A 17,469-nucleotide genomic window follows, 5' to 3' on the forward strand; every position below is an offset into this window, starting at 1 on the left:
CCCATCTAAATGAGTTCATGCCAAAAAGGAGTATATTTTCCGTTTAAGGCACTAATTGGACACTAATAAATAAAATGGCAGCTAGCTGGCTCAGGAAATAACATGCAGTTGTTTTTCTCAGCTAATGCATTTTTTCTTCCTTTCCATTTCCTTCAGCATGAACTCTCTCCATTAGTCACTACGTGGCTGACTAACTTAGAGTTGGATCAGTATCAGATGCAGCACGGCTTCACAACTCAAAGAGAACCTTTAATTACTCCAAAGTATTTAAGCCAGCAAGTGATGGACAAGCCAACCCCATTGGATGGCAGTGGGCCACACTTACCTGGATAAGGTTTTCAGAGGAAGAATGAATAGAGAGCTCGGCTGCACGGAGTGGTGCCTTTAGTTCTAGTTTCACTTTCACAATAGTTCACCCAACCCACATCTGCCTCACCTCCCCAGCTCACTCTCAAACACACTGCCCCAGTACAAGGGAATACCTGTGGCCCTGCCGATATTCTCATCTGGTCTTTCATATTTCCACCTTGGGCCTTAAAAATATCTATAACACTGAGTATTAATTCCTGGTATTAATATATCATAAACACATTTCTGCAGCAATTTCCAGAGATTCTGCACCATTCACTGCCCATTCACTGGAACAATGATTAACCTGCCAGTGATCCCCAACCAGTGGCTCAGGGGCAACATGTTGCCCCCCCAACCCCTTGGATGTTGCTCTCAGTGCCCCCAAACCAGGTAGTTATTTTTGAATTCCTGACTTGGGGGCAAGTTTTGGTTGAATAAAAACAAGATTTCCTACCAAATAAAGCCCCTGTAAGCTGATAGTGTGCATAGAGGCTGCCTAATAGCCAATCACAGCCCTTATTTGGCTCCTCCATGAACTTTTATGGTGCTTGTGTTGCTCCCCAAGTCTTTTTACATTTGACTGTGGCTCACAAGTAAGAAAGGTTGGGGACCCCTGTTGTAGAGTGTGCCCAGGCTGGAATCAAACGTAAACCCCCAGCGCTGCAGGGCAGCAATGCCACCCACTGAGCCACCATTATATAGAGTGTTGTCTCTAATTGTTTTTATAGTGGTTCCCAGATGTCAGGTCTTCAAAAAAGCCCCTGCTAGGTGACCAATTCTGGGGATGCTGGAGGCAGTAGTCACACTTCATTATAGAATTTCATATAAAACAGACAGTCATGTTAATTTCACTGTTTCTAAATGGGGATTTTATACATGTTTATAGGATGATGATGATAATGATATATGTTTCTACGTTAATAATAATAATAATATATGTTTCTAAGTCAATAATCAGAAAGGACACAATTTATAAAGGATTATTGGTCTCCACCTACTATACAGACAAACATAAGTTTACTACTGGTATTTCACTGGCCTAACCAGTAAATCACTAGCATATTATAAATGTACAGGAAATCTAGTGGTAGTCATGCTTTCCAACCCCCTGAACTGTTCTGCTGCCTTTTCCTTTAAAATTCTCAGACCCTCCCCCAATCTGCCCATTTCACACACCATAATGTCACAGACCCACACATTCCCCCACCCCACAACGTCAACTATCCGCCCATTCCCTTAACTCCTCCCATGATGGTGCTGATCAGTGCCTCCCCCTGCAGGCTGGTAAAAGAACAGTGGAAATGGGGCAAATATCAGTCCATAAGGGAAAAAATGATATGAAATGTATTAGTGAATTCATTGATAATAATCAGTGCTGGAACTGGGGTGCGTTGCCATCCCAACACTTTTTTCACCAAATTGCATCCCCTCTGGTGGGATTGAAAGTTTCATGCTTCAGAAAAGGAACGATTGGGACGAATTGGGATTTATTTCCCATTGTCTTTCCCTTTACTCTCCATCACCCCTGCCCTTCTGCTTCATGAATCCTTAAGTAAAGGTCAAAGCCTCTCAACAGGTCAAATTTGTACCAACCAGTGCACTAACACGGAGCTGGGCCCCCATGTGAAAACCAGGGGGGTAGGGACACTTGTAAAAATAATAACATTTCTTATCTGGAAATTAAATCCTATCACCCACCATGGGAGTTTCCTGTATATATTTTATTTTGCCATGCTAGTTAGTATAACCAGTGAGATGCCAAAAGTTCGATATGATACAAATGGCATGCATAGCCATGAAGCACCCTCCAGGTGGTACTAATGTGACCTGTTGATTGCTGGTGGGCTGAGTTGTTTTTAATAAACATCAAAATTGCTATGCTTTAAAGGGAACTAAACCATAAAGTGTTGGTGGGCGAGGCTTATTATAACAGTGGGTGTGGCTTATAACTGTTGACAGGGCAAGTTTTTTGCAGTGCCATCACACATTTAGCATCCCTTTCTCACCCTGAATCAAGCACTAATAGTAATCAATCTCCTACCAGCCTACCACTATCTTCTGCCAGCCCTAGTGATTGGTCTCCCCCGAGATCCCCTATGCTCCACCAATCACCAGGGAGAGGAATTGTCAGTAATGTTTTTCAGAGATGGCATAAAGATTTGAATGATAGATTCCCCAAAGATTCCCCCATAGGTTTCAATTGAGTTTAACAAGTGGGCCCTAGTGTAATATCTGGGCATAACAAGCAATGGGACATAGCAGTGAGTTATATTTACTTCTCCTGGGAAAACAAACTTTATCTAGATATAAATGATACTGTGAAAGTCCACAATCTGCCAAGCGTAAACCTGGGCGTATGTAAGTGTTACAGTTAAAGTGATATCATAGAATGATTGGGGAATGCCCTTGGTAAATGTCATGTGGAATAGATATTGCCTTGCCTTGTGTGCCCCTTGCTGGTTCCCCATCGCTGGCAAAGATACTGCTGCATACAAAGAATGCTGTGTCTGGTACCCCTGGCCTAATATTTGATCCCTACAATAGTTCCATCTGTACCCCACTGATGTTGGATCTGGACACTACACATTGTAGTCAGAGCAAGTTTTAAGGCATGGACTGAAAGGAGGCACCCTCCCCCCCCAAACACAAGCCCTTTGGCACTTCTGTGAATAACAGTCCCTTGTTGAGTATCTATGAATTACTATTGGTGCAGTTCATCCATATGGTGCTTTACTCCCCACCAGTGTTGTGGCCTTCTGTGAGCTCAGTCTCATATCCTTGGTTGGCTACTTGGGTGTTCCACTTGTACAGTCACCCACTAAAATTCATATTTTGTAATAACCTAAACATATGTGCTGGGATTTAGATATTTTAGGCAGCTTTCAAGCTGATCATGGTACAAGTGTAGTCCATACACCACTTTTCCAACTGCTATCACTCTGTTGCAAAGAGCATGATTTACTCTCAGGCCGGCCCTGCAGCCACTCACATACAGTAAACACAGCAGCACTCTGCATCCATTGTCCACCAATATAATGTATCCCCCATAGCAGCGTAAAAGCACAATATAATAGGCATGCAATAAATATAACAGATTATAAAAAGTGAAACTTACGTGCGCGTATGTGGATCACCGAAAATATTTACTGAGCCGCGTCCCTTTTGGCCGCTCCTCTCAAGGTCATGTCTCAGATCTTTTTTCTCCCACATTAAAAACAAAGTTTGCCTTAAGCATTTTATGTCCCCAGAGAGGCTGCAACATAATGCACTATTAGTCCCCAGTAAGAATTAATTAGATCTTAGTTGGGATCAAGTACAAGGTACTGTTTAATTATTACAGAGAAAAAAGGGAATCATTTAACCATTAAATAAACCCAATAGGGCTGTTCTGCCCCCAATAAGGGGTAATTATATCTTAGTTGGGATCAAGTACAGGTACTGTTTTATTATTACAGAGAAAAGGAAATCATTTAACCATTAAATAAACCCAATAGGGCTGTTCTGCCCCCAATAAGGGGTAATTATATCTTAGTTGGGATCAAGTACAGGTACTGTTTTATTATTACAGAGAAAAGGGAATCATTTAACCATTAAATAAACCCAATAGGGCTGTTCTGCCCCCAATAAGGGGTAATTATATCTTAGTTGGGATCAAGTACAGGTACTGTTTTATTATTACAGAGAAAAGGAAATCATTTAACCATTAAATAAACCCAATAGGGCTGTTCTGCCCCCAATAAGGGGTAATTATATCTTAGTTGGGATCAAGTACAAGGTACTGTTTAATTATTACAGAGAAAAAGGAATCGTTTTTAAAAATTAGCATTATTTGCTTAATGGAGTCTATGGGAGATCCCATACTTGTACCAACTTTATGTTTAATGTCCCAGGCAAAAGAGCAGTATAAATGTAGTGCCATCTTAAGATACCTATTTAATGCCAAATATCACAGGAAAACATCCAACTCTGTACCTTGGCTACAGCCGAGTAGTGGCTAAGGCCAGATCAATGGCTAATCTGCTCTGTCCCTCACAGTTGGGTTTTTTAGTTATATACCACCTGCAGCTCTATCTGGGTACTGGGGACTACTGTATCATTATTATTACTATTATTAATACATGTTAATAAAGCACCAACATATTCAATAGCACTGTACAATCAATGGGTTTGTATACTGAATATAGATTTATGTAAAACAACCAATAACCAACACAGTAGACACAAATATTACCATAATGTGATTCAGTATATGCCCTGGCATTTCAAGTACACAGAGGCCCAAACAGCCCAATAAATAGTGACTGTCTATGGCATCTTACAGCAGCCCCTCTGGCATTTGCCCAAACCCACAGATTGCCTGTCTGGGCCTGTTGGAGGTCTAATCCAACCCTTCTGAATGACAATCATGTGCCAGCAAGAGTAAGTCTGTAATTATTAATGACAAATATTGACAGCTCAACATCATTACAAATTAATTCTGTTTAACACTTGAACACTAGACACTTGTGCCTAAGTGTGTGCCTGTGTAGGTACAGATAAACCCTAGCAGAAGGTAGTGGCATTTATTAAGCTACCAGTGCCGACAGCCAAGAGGGGATATATCAAACATCCAATTCATTTACAAAAACAACTGATACATGAGGTACAGCTCAGAGCTTACAATCTAAAGGACAAAAGGGTATAAATCAAATGGTATGGGGATCGGCAAGTTTAGAAGTCAACAAAGTGTCAGGTGTGGCACTGAGTATTGCATTTATCAGCTGGCAGTTGCATGTAGTCAGAATACTCAGCTAGATGTGGGGACGTTTCTCTAAAGAAACTTGAGTTATATATAAAAAAGCAGAGAGTGGGATATAGGGCTGAAACTAGGGGTAGGCAGAGTAGGCAAAAGGGGGGTGGGGGCGCAAATGGATTGAGGTCAGTAACTTACACAGGGGAGTGACGGAGCAACCAGCAGGAAGCAGGGGATGTAAGAGGTATGTAATTGGTGGAGGAGAGGTGGGGCAGAGTGGGTCTTGCAAGAATCCAGCTGATGCAACTTAGAGTTCCAAGAAAGTGATGCAGCTTTAGTAATGCCTTGAATGCATGTCTGGGAAGAGATAATGCGTGCAATAAAGTAGTAGAATGATAGAAGACACTTATGACCATTTTGGGGAGATAAGTTTTAGATAAAGTATGGGGCATGAACACTGCGGTGGCATGGCAGAACAAGAGTGGTTGGTATGAGCCTGGGCTGCAATGGCAGCAGTTTCTGGAGGGGAATCAGAATTTTGGAGGCATCTTGTATGCTGAACAACTGCAGGACTGAAAGAATGATGAGACTGGAGGCAGCTGGAGTGATAGTGTCAGAATCTGCTGAGAGATCTAGGAGTATTGGTAATGAGAAGTAATTTCTTGACTTAAAGGATAACAGATACATCATTGGGTTGTGTTGGGGCAGTTTCTGTGGAGTGTTGTGGCTAAAAACCATTGGGTCAAGCAAGCCATGATGTTACAGTCTTGCAGTTGTTCAGCACACAAAATGCCTCCATAAAGCAGATCAGTCAGTTGTTTGATAAGGACTCCCACAGTTTGGAGATAGGGAAAGGATGGAGATCACCAAGGCTGAATAGATGGGTTACAGCAGGGATCCCCAACCTTTTTGAACCATGAGCCACATTAAAATAATATATGAGTTGGGGAGCAACAAATGTATTCAAATAAGGCCAATAAGCCCAAATAATGATCCCTATGTTGACTGGCAGCCTATAGGAGGCTCCGTTTGACAGGACACATGGTTTTCATGGAACTAAAACTTGCCTCCAAAACAGAAATTCAAAAGTAAGCACCTGCTTTAAGGCAACATTTATGGGTTTGAAGAGCACCATGTTGCTCACGAGCCACTGGTTGAATAATAAGATAATGGTAAGATAAGATAATAATAAGATATGATGAAAACAAAACTCTCTTAACTGGCAAGGGAAAGAGCACAGAAAAGACCGAGGAATGTTTAGGGAGGGAGAATGAAGACTTAAAGGATGTTCCTGAGCAATGTCCATTTCTATAGTGCCAATTTAGTACTCAACCTCGAGGTAATTTCTTGAGCAATAACTAAAGTACATGGATGGCATGGGAAAAGGGAAATTAAGGAGTCAAAAGTAAAGCCAAATTAATGTGAATTAATAAGAGCAGTAAAGTAGATGTGTTTGGCTAAGGAGAACCTAGTATTATAGTAGAGTGTGGCAGTCTGCTTCTGACTAGGAATTGCGGCAGCAATGCCCAAGGAGATCTCTGGTATGAGCTGTATGCCAAGGCTGGAGTTGTTGAGTTCTGGTGCGTCATGACCTGGCTGAACCAAGATCATTAAGGACAGCGGAAAGAAAAGAAATGCTAACCCACCTCCAACCCCAGGTTAGGTTTTGTCAGCCATGTACTGTCAACATGGACAAATTCAAGGTAACTCTGAAACATGATTAATCCTCAGAGTTTAGGGATCACCTGCCAGTATGCACATAAACCTGGAGTGATTATTTTGGGTTGAAAACAAATGGACAAACATCATTAAATAAGCAGAGGGAGGTGAGCTGGCTGCTGGTTGGGCGGGCAGGTGTGCAACTACAGAGAAAGCAGACCTCATGATTACTATGGGGTCAGGAGGTATACTGGGTCCAGTGGGAAACAAACCAAAAAGGATGACCATTTTGGATGAAACTCTTGTCACTGTTAAGCACATGCTACCAGAAGGGCTGCATGAACTCTGGGCAGCAGTATCTGTCTCAAAAGCCATGTTTGGCTTTGGCCACATGATACACAATGGTGAGAACCACAGTTAAGGAGCAGCACATTGGTAGAGAAACTATTCATAGTCCATCATCTCCTGTAGTTCCCGTAGAACAGCCATCAGGTCATTTGTACTGGAAAGGGAGTCAGAAATTTCCAGGTTAATCTCACTGCTACGGAGAGAAGACGCTCCCGTACTGTAGCTCATGTCGTGAAGCATCTTCATCGCCACTGGTACTATCTACATGGGGGAATATAAACACATCGGCCCCATCAATGTGAGCACCAGCCATTTTTACAGGGGATCATTCCAGAAAGACCATTTTTGCCACTCACCTGCACCATGATAAATTTTTTCTTCCATGGCCGACCATCAGGCCACCGTTCTCCAAGGCACATCCAGATGTTGTACTGAGGGGAGTCCTTCCTGGTGCGTTCAATGAATGCAGTCAGGTCTAAAATAAATTAATATGACTAATTGGCATCTCAGTTTGCACACTGGAGAATTCTCTGTAATGTCTCAGTGCCACAGAGTTACAGTTGCCATGTATATTATGATTACCAAGTTCTAAAGGTGCTGGGGACCATTGGTTCTTTGTTTTCTAGTGGATGGGAAGTTATCTGCAGCAAGTGGCAGCACCTTAATTGGTGATCAAACTGCCACACACGCCACAGTCCTACCACTAAAACTCATTAATATCATGACTGTATTCCTGCATGGCAACCTCAAGCTCTGTACCCCTGTGTGGCAACCTCAACAATGTTTATCTATAAAGTGTAGAATAAGTTAATGAATCCCCATATACTGTGGTTACTAATACTAGTGCCTATCTATAACAGCAGGTACCCACAGCAAGTGAATGCTGTGTCTTCAGCAGAGCCTTGAAGTTCAGCTCCCAAGGGCAGATGGGGCTGCAGATTTGCACTTGAGGGGGGCACAAGCACCAGATGCAGGTAGGTCATCCTTTCACTTTTGCAGGGGGGCTTGGGACAAAACTGTCCCGCCCTGCTCACTAAGATTGGTTGCTCTAAAATTCAACATCTTGTTCCCCAGGGTAAGTGTTTCTTTTCAAAACAGAGCGCAAAGGCCTGCAGCAATTTGCACAATGCAGAACGCATTTTTGCTCTTTGCAAACTGCATTCTGCATTATAAATGATCCCTGTGGTTTGGACCCTGTTTCTCCAGATAGTTTTGTGTCTTGGTAGCACCTAATGCAGGTACTCTTTCTGCCTAGTTGTCATGATATCCCTATGCTGATGCCACAAGACCCATACTTTATGCCAACACAACCATGGTGGGCCATCTTCTTCTCTGCGCCTAAGGGTGAAGACACACATGGCAATAAGTTGCCGCTACTTTTACAAAAAAATTGCGCGATTAGTGGCAGCAACTTATACAGTACCCTGTGGCAGGAAAGTTGGCGTGATTAGTCACCGTGACCAACTATTCGCCCCATGTGTCTTTACCTTTAAACTGCCACCAATGAAGACAGTGATGATCAAACAGTGAGGCCTACCTGATACAAACTGCTGCAGCGTGAACAGGATACAGTAGTCGTTTTTGTCAATCTGGTTGGGTTGATTGGTTTCTGGCACCTCTGTCATGCTCCAAAAAGCCCTGCAGTTTCCTTGCCTCTTCCCACAGATCGAGCCTTCTCTCACCTCGACCAAGGTGCCATTTTCTAAGTTTTTCAACAGTTTGTGTATTTCCCCCACAACACCCTGATCATGAATCTTCGTTGGCAATGGCAGAACCACATTGTCCAAGTAGCTCCCTGGATCTGCATGTTGTTTTGATGTAATGCGGAAGCCATGTGGGTTTTTTACCAGAGATTTGCTGACTTCAGTTCCTCTGTAATATACAGTCACTTCAAATTCTGTCTCTACAAGCAAATGGATACCAACCAATAGTCAACGAATGTAAGGAAAAGTGTTAGGGTAAAGAAAAAAATCTTTTTTTTTTTTACATCATTATGATACCGCTTCCTGGGCAAAATGAGAAATTGGGAAACTGGTTTTCTTCTTCTCCCAAATGTGTACAGTTCCAGCTCAGCAGGGAATTATTTTAATCCCCCCACAATATGCAATCTTTTTTTGCATGTATCTAATGCAACAGGGCTTTGTTTCATTTGCCTGAACCCTTCTGACCCTTGGCTGGTGCTGCACCGCACTTGCCCCATCAATGCCCACCAATGACAAATGCTGGTTACCCCATGCCATTATGCCTTATTCTCCCAGCCACCCCCCCCATTTAAACCTTTCTTCTTAAAACTACTGCATTTTTCACACTCCCTACATTTCTCTGCTACTCCTCCCTTGCTGCTCCTTACTGCAATTCCATCCCTGAAATCTATTATAAGGAACTCTTCCTTTACTAAACAACTTAACAACTCAAATCCTATCTCTAAAAGCACTAGAACAGTATCTGTTGCAATCTTGGCAATACCTCACTATTGCTAATAGCAGTCATTAGTACCCTCATATTTGTGTCTTAAAGTTATCCACCCACTTTGATTGTAAGCTCAGTGGAGCAGGAACCTTCTTCCTCTTTCAGCTATTAACCAGTGACACACAATCTCTCTGAATATATGCCTATGTGTCCTATATTCTTTATAATACAGACATACATTCATTTAATCTTTAAGTCACGCTCTTCACACCATAAGCAGATTGAAAAGATCATCTTTATACTCTACATTAGAGGTCAATTTTATAAAGGCAATATTCTTACTTAATGTCCCGTCTTGGAAAAAATGATCAGTGATATGTTGCTGTAGTGGACTTCCATGATTTGTGGCGACCTCCCCCGGAAAGACTTCAGCAGGTGCTCCTATGAGTATACACAAATTCAGAGGTCAGAAAACTGGTTAGCATTAGCTGTTGTGTCTGATTCACCCACACATACACACTCTAAAGGTGGGCATAGACTGGCCGATACAAACTGCTGACATCGTCTTTCAAGACTGAATTGGCAACTTTTTGTCCTATGTGTGGCCTTTTAACAGGACTGCCCAATCGATATCTGGCCAAAAACTGCAGAGATATTGAAAGGACAGGGTTACTGTATTAGAATTATCTCTCTAATAAGGAAGCCCTCTGTTGCTGATAAGCAGCACCCCCTGATGGAACGGTGTTCTTTGCTGTTCCTTTAACATTACTTTCTGGTCTAGCATTTCCACTAACCGAGAAATGTGACTTACCCACATGCACAGGGGTTGTAACAAAGGATTGCTCGCTGTATGTAGGGATATCAGTCCCTCCAGCCCTCTCTGGGGATGAAATGCCAGAGAACCAACTTTCCTGAGTATGTGCATCACTGCATGCCATGGCTTGGTAGTCTTCAGGGGAACAGTACAAATCTGGCAAAGAAAAAGAAAAGAAAGTAACCATACAACATTGCATTTATCCTATAATATATACTCATCCCTCACTTTTAGGCTTCCAGCTAAAGCTGCCTGTGGCTTATGCTGGAAGCTGGCATTCAGTTACAAAACTGCAGATGAATGATCCCTGTTCTAGACATAACACTCACTATGTACCCAAAAGTATCCCAATGTCTCTTGCATGTCGTAATTGGCAATAGGCAAGGCTCTGCATATATCTCTGTAATGGGCATGGCACACTTTGCATATGTTAATATACCAGGGTATACTTGTATAAACGGGCATGGTGCCCTCTTTATATACCAATATACTGGGTTATCCCTGTATACATGTGCATTGTACTATATCATTACATGGAGGTATCTTTGCATTAATGGGCACGGCACACTTTGCATATATCAATATACTGGGGCATGCCTGTATAAATGGGCATGGCATGCTTTGCATATATTTTCATTGTGCTGCATTATCCCTGTACAAATGGGTATGGAACAATTATTATTAATTAAGCACCCAGCATACACACCCTGCTGGCTTGAATAACGCACACAGCATTGCCCTCTCTCTCTCTCATATGTCGCTTCCCTGCATCTCGCAGCTTCAGGATACTAACATGGAACTCCCTGTTTGCCACATGGATATAAACCCAAATGAAGGGACAGGCACTTATTGGCTAAAAAACTATAAGTGCTGGCTAAGAAGGTTCTTATATAATAATCAGTTAATAAGTAAGCAGTATAAGGAAGGCACAGGAAAGCATACTTATAATTACATTCTATAGATGCAACCAAGGTGGGCACATGGTGTGTCCAAAGCGTAAATAAGTGTGGCCAGAGGTATGCCGCTCTTGTATGCAAGCTCTCTGCAGTCCTGTCTTGGGCTTGCACCCACTGTCTCCCCTGGGTGCCGTCTGTGTCAACACATATGAACAAAATGACATGTTTCTTTGATGTTGCACATGTGCATCAACATGGATTCAGCAGTACTGACCCTCCATAGACAGTTATTGTAAATATGCGAGTAGAGACAGTTCGGCACTGCTATAGAAAGATCCCCTTGTCCTAAGGGCACTGAGTGTGGCCACTGAGAACTGGTTTCTGGCTATTAAATAATTTAAACCAGTGCTGTGCAATTTCTGTAGTAGCGAGGGCTGGAATTTTCCTGGCCTATGTGCTGGAGGGCCAATCACAGAAGCCAGTTTTGACCACTTCCTTTTTTTACACCATACCTTCTTCAAGCCACACCCATGTTATCACAAGAGCTTTTAAGACCATCCCCACATTAATGGTGGTAGCGCAGCAAAAACCCAATTGGTTGGTGCTCACTGCAGGGATATCACCCTTCAGTCATTTAGGAAAGAAATTGATAGCACAGCCACCCAAGTACATAAATAAACCCCTCAGGGACTATCTAACAACTATTCCCCAAAACAGATCCACACCAGGTTTATCTCCCACAAGTAGAATAGAGCAGGCAGAGTATGGCATAAACAGGCAGCATAAGGAAGGCAGAGTATGGCACAAACAGGCATGATAGGGCAGGCAGAGTATGGCACACACAGGCAGCATAGGGCATGCACAGCATGGCACACACAGGCACAATAGGGAAGGCAGATTATGGCACAAACAGGCACGATAGGGCAGGCAGAGTATGGCACACACAGGCAGCATAGGGCAGGCAGAGTATGGCACACACAGGCAGCATAGGGCAGGCACAGCATGGCACACCCAGGCACGATATGGAAGGCAGAGTATGGCACACACAGGCAGCATAGGGCAGGCAGAGTATGGCACACACAGGCAGCATAGGGCAGGCACAGCATGGCACACCCAGGCACGATATGGAAGGCAGAGTATGGCACACACAGGCAGCATAGGGCAGGCAGAGTATGGCACACACAGGCAGCATAGGGCAGGAAGAGTATGGCATACACAGGCAGCATAAGGAAGGCAGAGTATGGCACAAACAGGCACAATAGGGCAGGCAGAGTATGGCACACACATGCAGCATAGGGCAGGCAGTGTATGGCACACACAGGCACGATAGGGAAGGCAGAGTATGGCACACACAGGCAGCATAGGGCAGGCAGAGTATGGCACACACAGGCAGCATAGGGCAGGAAAAGTACGGCATACACAGGCAGCATACGGAAGGCAGAGTATGGCACAAACAGGCACGATAGGGCAGGCAGAGTATGGCACAAACAGGCATGATAGGGCAGGCAGAGTATGGCACACAGGCAGCATAGGGCAGGCTGAGTATGGCACACACATGCACGATAGGGAAGGCAGAGTATGGCACACACAGGCAGGGCGGAGCAGGGCAGGCAGAGTATGGCACACACAGGCAGGGCAGGCAGAGTATGGCACACCTAGGCAGGGCGGAGCAGGGCAGGCAGAGTATGGCACACACAGGCAGGGCAGGCAGAGTATGGCACACACAGGCAGGGCGGAGCAGGGCAGGCAGAGTAGGGAAGGAAACAGGGAAACCTATTATGTCTATGTAATAACTGATCATGACCACTCCAAGATAAACAGTTTGCACTGTATTTTGTACAGTGATAAAGTGCTGGAACAGCTCCTACAGTCTGTCTGTGGGGTGAACATCTAAACAATTAGGGGATTTCCAGTCTGAGGTCTTGTATGTGTATGAGGTTACCGCCTGAGGTGTGACAATGGAGGGGGCCAGTTAATCTCAGTACTGATACACTTTAAAGCCAGCCAGAGGGGGGGCGGGGGGGGGGGGGGGGGGGGGGGGGGGTGTGAGCATCCAGTTGGACAGCACTGATTTAAATGGATGTGCTGGAAAGTAGGGAGGTAACCAGTCAGAAAAATGCCTGTGTCTTGGTATTATAGATAACTCCTGTATCTGTTGTGGCCTAGTCTCCAACTTTTTTTGCACCATGGACTGGTTTCAAGCAAAACAGTTTTTCCGAAGACCAGGGGTGGTGGGTATAGACCTGAGCTTGTTTCCCTGCAACTAGATGCAGCCAGCTCCCTTGCTCTTCTAACTCCCACCTAAGTGGTGACATCCCCTGATGCTTAATAATATGGAGCTATAAGTACTTTGGTCCTTTTCGCGATCAGTAAAAAGCTTCCTGGGCACAGGTAATTGGGACCAGAGGTGGCCCAGTTTAGCACAGCCTACGGCCCAGCACTGGTCCCCGGCCCAGTGGTTGGGGACCCCTGGCCTAGCTGACATCACTTTTCAAGTTAGAATGGTTTTGGATAAAGGGTCCAATTATTTAGTGCTGTAATGCTGGGTTTTTTTCAAGTTTTTAATTATATATTATAGTTCTGCCAATAGGGGTCACTCCTATTACACAGCAAAAGTATTAAGTGGCTCATCACAGATCTCTGTTTTTCTGCGTGTAACCAAAAAAGTACTTTCACATTTCTGCAAATTAGAACAATCTAAAAAATTTGTGAATGACTTTATAGGTTGAAGTTTGCCTTCAGTTTTTATGGTTTTTTTGCGGATTTTATATTTTTCAGCTTTTTGTTTAGCATCATGCCAATATCTAGTTGCTAGGGTCTATTTATACCCTAGCAACCTGCCTGCGGTTTGAATAAGAGACTGGAAGATGACTAGGAGAGGGCCTGAATAAAAAGGTAAGGAAACAAGTGACAATAACAATAAAGTTGTAACCTCACATTATACATGAAGTGCATGTGATGTGGGAGCCTTTTCTTCCCCATTGGCATGCTATACAATCGTTGCAAATTATCTATGTAGGTTGAGCACTAAGGGACATAAAGGTGGGGAAGAAACATTAAGTGGACAGGGCAAGATTGTGCCCTCTACTTTTTTGCCAGAACACAGGGCCATAATGGCAGGAGGTGCTAGGGGCCAATGTAATGGTAACCTCAATAACATATTGGGGAGGCTTTAGCACTTCTTTCAATAATTTGGAAAACAAAGCTAAGAAGACCAATTGCAATTTGTATACATCAAAATAAAAGTGTATTATAAGATAGAGTGAATTTTTCAGCATAAAACCAACATTACAGATGGAAAGTTACTTACCTTCTTCAGTATGGGAGAGCTGTAGTTGCATGATGCCTTCTGATATGGTTACATTCTGGGAAACAAAGAGAAGAATTGTACATGCAACCAACCAAGCTGCAAGATACATTGTTGATCAAATAAGTATGTATATCTCAAATAAAGATGGGATACCCACCAATTCTAGATTGTAAGTTCTACGGGTAGGGACCACCATCGCCTTGTGTCTTTGACTCGTTACTTATTTCAACTGTATCTTGTATTTATTTGTACTTATTGTTATGCTGTGTATTTATCTATTATTATCTTAATAACACCCTGTTTGTATTAATCTATTCTACTGTGCAGCACTGCGTACATAAGTATTGCTTTATAATAAAGATATACATACATACATATCTGGGAGATAGTTTCAGCTACAGAATAGATACTGACTGGTTGATTAAAAAAGTGACATCAGGATAAGCTGGGGATTTAAACATGGGAACCTTGCCCAGCACTATATATAACTGGGTCCAACATTCTTACATTCAATGTAGATTACAGAATCGGGGTTGGCAAGTCCTATGTTCCAAGATGACAATAGAAGGGCAAGATGGTGGCAATCACATTTCACTAATGGCTAATTCCTTGCCTTCTACAAAAATTCCCAGCACTGACTGTGAAGCAAGGAGTTTGGCTTCCAAACTAATGGAGGTGTTCTGGGAATAAACCTACCGTGTTGCAGCTTGTATTGCTTATGGGGCTGTTTGTAGAGAAAAAGTCAGAAGAAGGGCTTATGCTGTCAGTCAGATAAGTCTCTTCAGAGCCAATTTCACCTGTAGGAGAAAAAGATTTAAATACATGCCAAATATCGCCACCCTGTAGGCTTTCTGCTCCACATACAGGATGGACAAGGGCAAGGACACACTTGTTTGTTGCCACTTAGGGTGGAGTCCTATCCATGCACTTTAAAATATAAGGAGGAAGGCTGCACAGGGGTAACTCAGAGTGGGGGCTGTTAGTGAAGCTGTAACTTATTGGGCATAGGCTGCTGGCCATGGGATGCAGCATAGAAGCCCTGTACCCTAATACTAATATTAACTGAGTGGTTCACTTTTTAGTCAACTTTTAGTATGTTATAGAATGGCCACTTTTAAGCAACTCTTCAATTGGTTTTCACTATTTATTTTTTATAGTTTTAGAATTATATACCTACTTTTTCTGACTCTTTCCAGCTTTTAAATGCAGGTCTCTGACCCCAGAAGCCAAAAAATTATTGCTCAGAAGTCTCTCATTAAATCCAGTCCCTGGTTTCTAAGGTCATTTGGACCCTAGCAACCAGATAACTGCTGAAACTCCAAACTGCTGAACAAATTAAACTCCAAACTGCTGAACAAATTAAAAAAACTACAAATAATAAAAAAATAAAAAAAAAGACCAATTGCAAATTGGTTATGAATGTAGAAATGTAAAATGCAATGTATATTTACTCGAGTCTTTTATTGCCCTTTAAGCTAATGTCACACCAGGTAGATTCACAGCGTCTCGGGATGAAAGCCATCTGCGCCAGTTGTCATATATGCAACTTTCATAAAAGTCTATGGGAGACAACATGGGTGATTTGGTAAATAGGTGGGGATGGGGAAACAGCAGGGGGTTTGGGATACCCATATTCTCTTATGAACAGGCAAAGATATATACAGTACATAACTGTATCAGAGCAATGGTCTCATTAGACTCATGGGGGATCCTACAACAGCTTGACTGTTTGGTTGAGTGCCTGTGTATTTAAATGACTGTTGGCCAATCACAGTTATCATCTTTATTCTTCATATACTGTATGTGTGAAAAAACTATGGCCACCCCTGTCCCATATACATAATACTTACTCTCCACGCTGATCTCTTTTTGGATCTCATAGATCTTGTGAGGGTTGGTGGAGTCTGAGCTCCTGTCCACAATTACGTTGATGCCAGCCTTGCGATTCAGTGCAGAGCGGAAATTCCTTTTCCAAACTGCCGGGTTAGGCTGGTCCTTGCTAGGGTCATAGGAACCACTGACAATAGCCCAGGCCTGCAAGGAAAGAAAGGACGGAGCTCAGCACATTATTCTTACTTTATATTGGCCATGGGGAATCTAAGGCTTGGAGTATGGTGCTCTGTATTGTTCTATTGGAGAATGGCCACTAAATTCTGCCTCAAGATTGTTTAGGGATGTTCAAAACATATTCAGAAAGTGGGTCCTACCAAAGGACCCCATAATGTATACGATGGGTTGGTCTGTTCTGATGCTATTTGTGAATGTGACTTAGGACAATGGTTACCTCCCAAAACACTCAGTAATCAAAACACAGGGCAACTTGCTATGCTTTCCATTTATATCAATGGGTATTAACCCACCCTGAGTAGCATGTATTTTTGGCACTAAAAAGACAGACAATCCAAATGCCTATTTGCCATGCCCTTATTGGAGCAAACCCTTGAACTGCAGCTTCATTTAGCTCTGGCAAAACCTGGGGCAAAATAGACTTTGCCTTGCAATGTTGCATTATTTTTATAGAATAGAACTGTCCAACACATGCCTTTTCTTTTATAGTTGGAATACTACAACTCCTGACTGCCCTTGCCGGTTAGTGAGTGCTAGGAGTGTGTAATTCAGTGCCAGACAAACCAAACAGATGCTATTGTAAATTTCAAAATATTGCGGGCACATATTAAATCTGCAAATATTTCTCCATGGGTTTACCTCAAATATTTTGACATCATAATCACATCTGTCCTGACGCAATCCATGTTTCCAAGGAATACATAACTTTGTCTTCTCTTCATTCAACCAAATCAGGCCGGGGTATGCCGGATTACCAACTTGGCTGATCAACCACGGAATTATACGTGGCTTCTGTGAGCCCATGATGGAAAGGCAACTTTGCAAGAAGAAAGGGGCATCAGTATATTAAGACAACACCAACTGGCAGTATTACTGGTACAGG

General features: G+C 42.9%; 1 protein-coding gene across 1 annotated transcript in view; it reads right to left on the minus strand.

Moving 5' to 3' along the window:
• Positions 1–17,469, minus strand: part of irf3 (interferon regulatory factor 3) — a 30,246-nt gene that overhangs the window by 11,541 nt on the left and 1,236 nt on the right. The window contains exons 2-11 of the mRNA XM_031906540.1: positions 17,226–17,403; positions 16,370–16,553; positions 15,216–15,316; positions 14,520–14,574; positions 10,311–10,469; positions 9,842–9,940; positions 8,628–8,993; positions 7,447–7,565; positions 7,188–7,351; positions 326–410 (exon numbers count right to left, since the gene is read on the minus strand). Of these exons, the coding sequence (XP_031762400.1) occupies positions 326–410; positions 7,188–7,351; positions 7,447–7,565; positions 8,628–8,993; positions 9,842–9,940; positions 10,311–10,469; positions 14,520–14,574; positions 15,216–15,316; positions 16,370–16,553; positions 17,226–17,390 (1,497 nt within the window). The 5' untranslated portion in view covers positions 17,391–17,403. The remainder of the gene's footprint in view (positions 1–325; positions 411–7,187; positions 7,352–7,446; positions 7,566–8,627; positions 8,994–9,841; positions 9,941–10,310; positions 10,470–14,519; positions 14,575–15,215; positions 15,317–16,369; positions 16,554–17,225; positions 17,404–17,469) is intronic.

This window comes from Xenopus tropicalis, chromosome 7 (genome assembly GCF_000004195.4).
Source record: "Xenopus tropicalis strain Nigerian chromosome 7, UCB_Xtro_10.0, whole genome shotgun sequence".
Taxonomy (NCBI): domain Eukaryota; kingdom Metazoa; phylum Chordata; class Amphibia; order Anura; family Pipidae; genus Xenopus; species Xenopus tropicalis.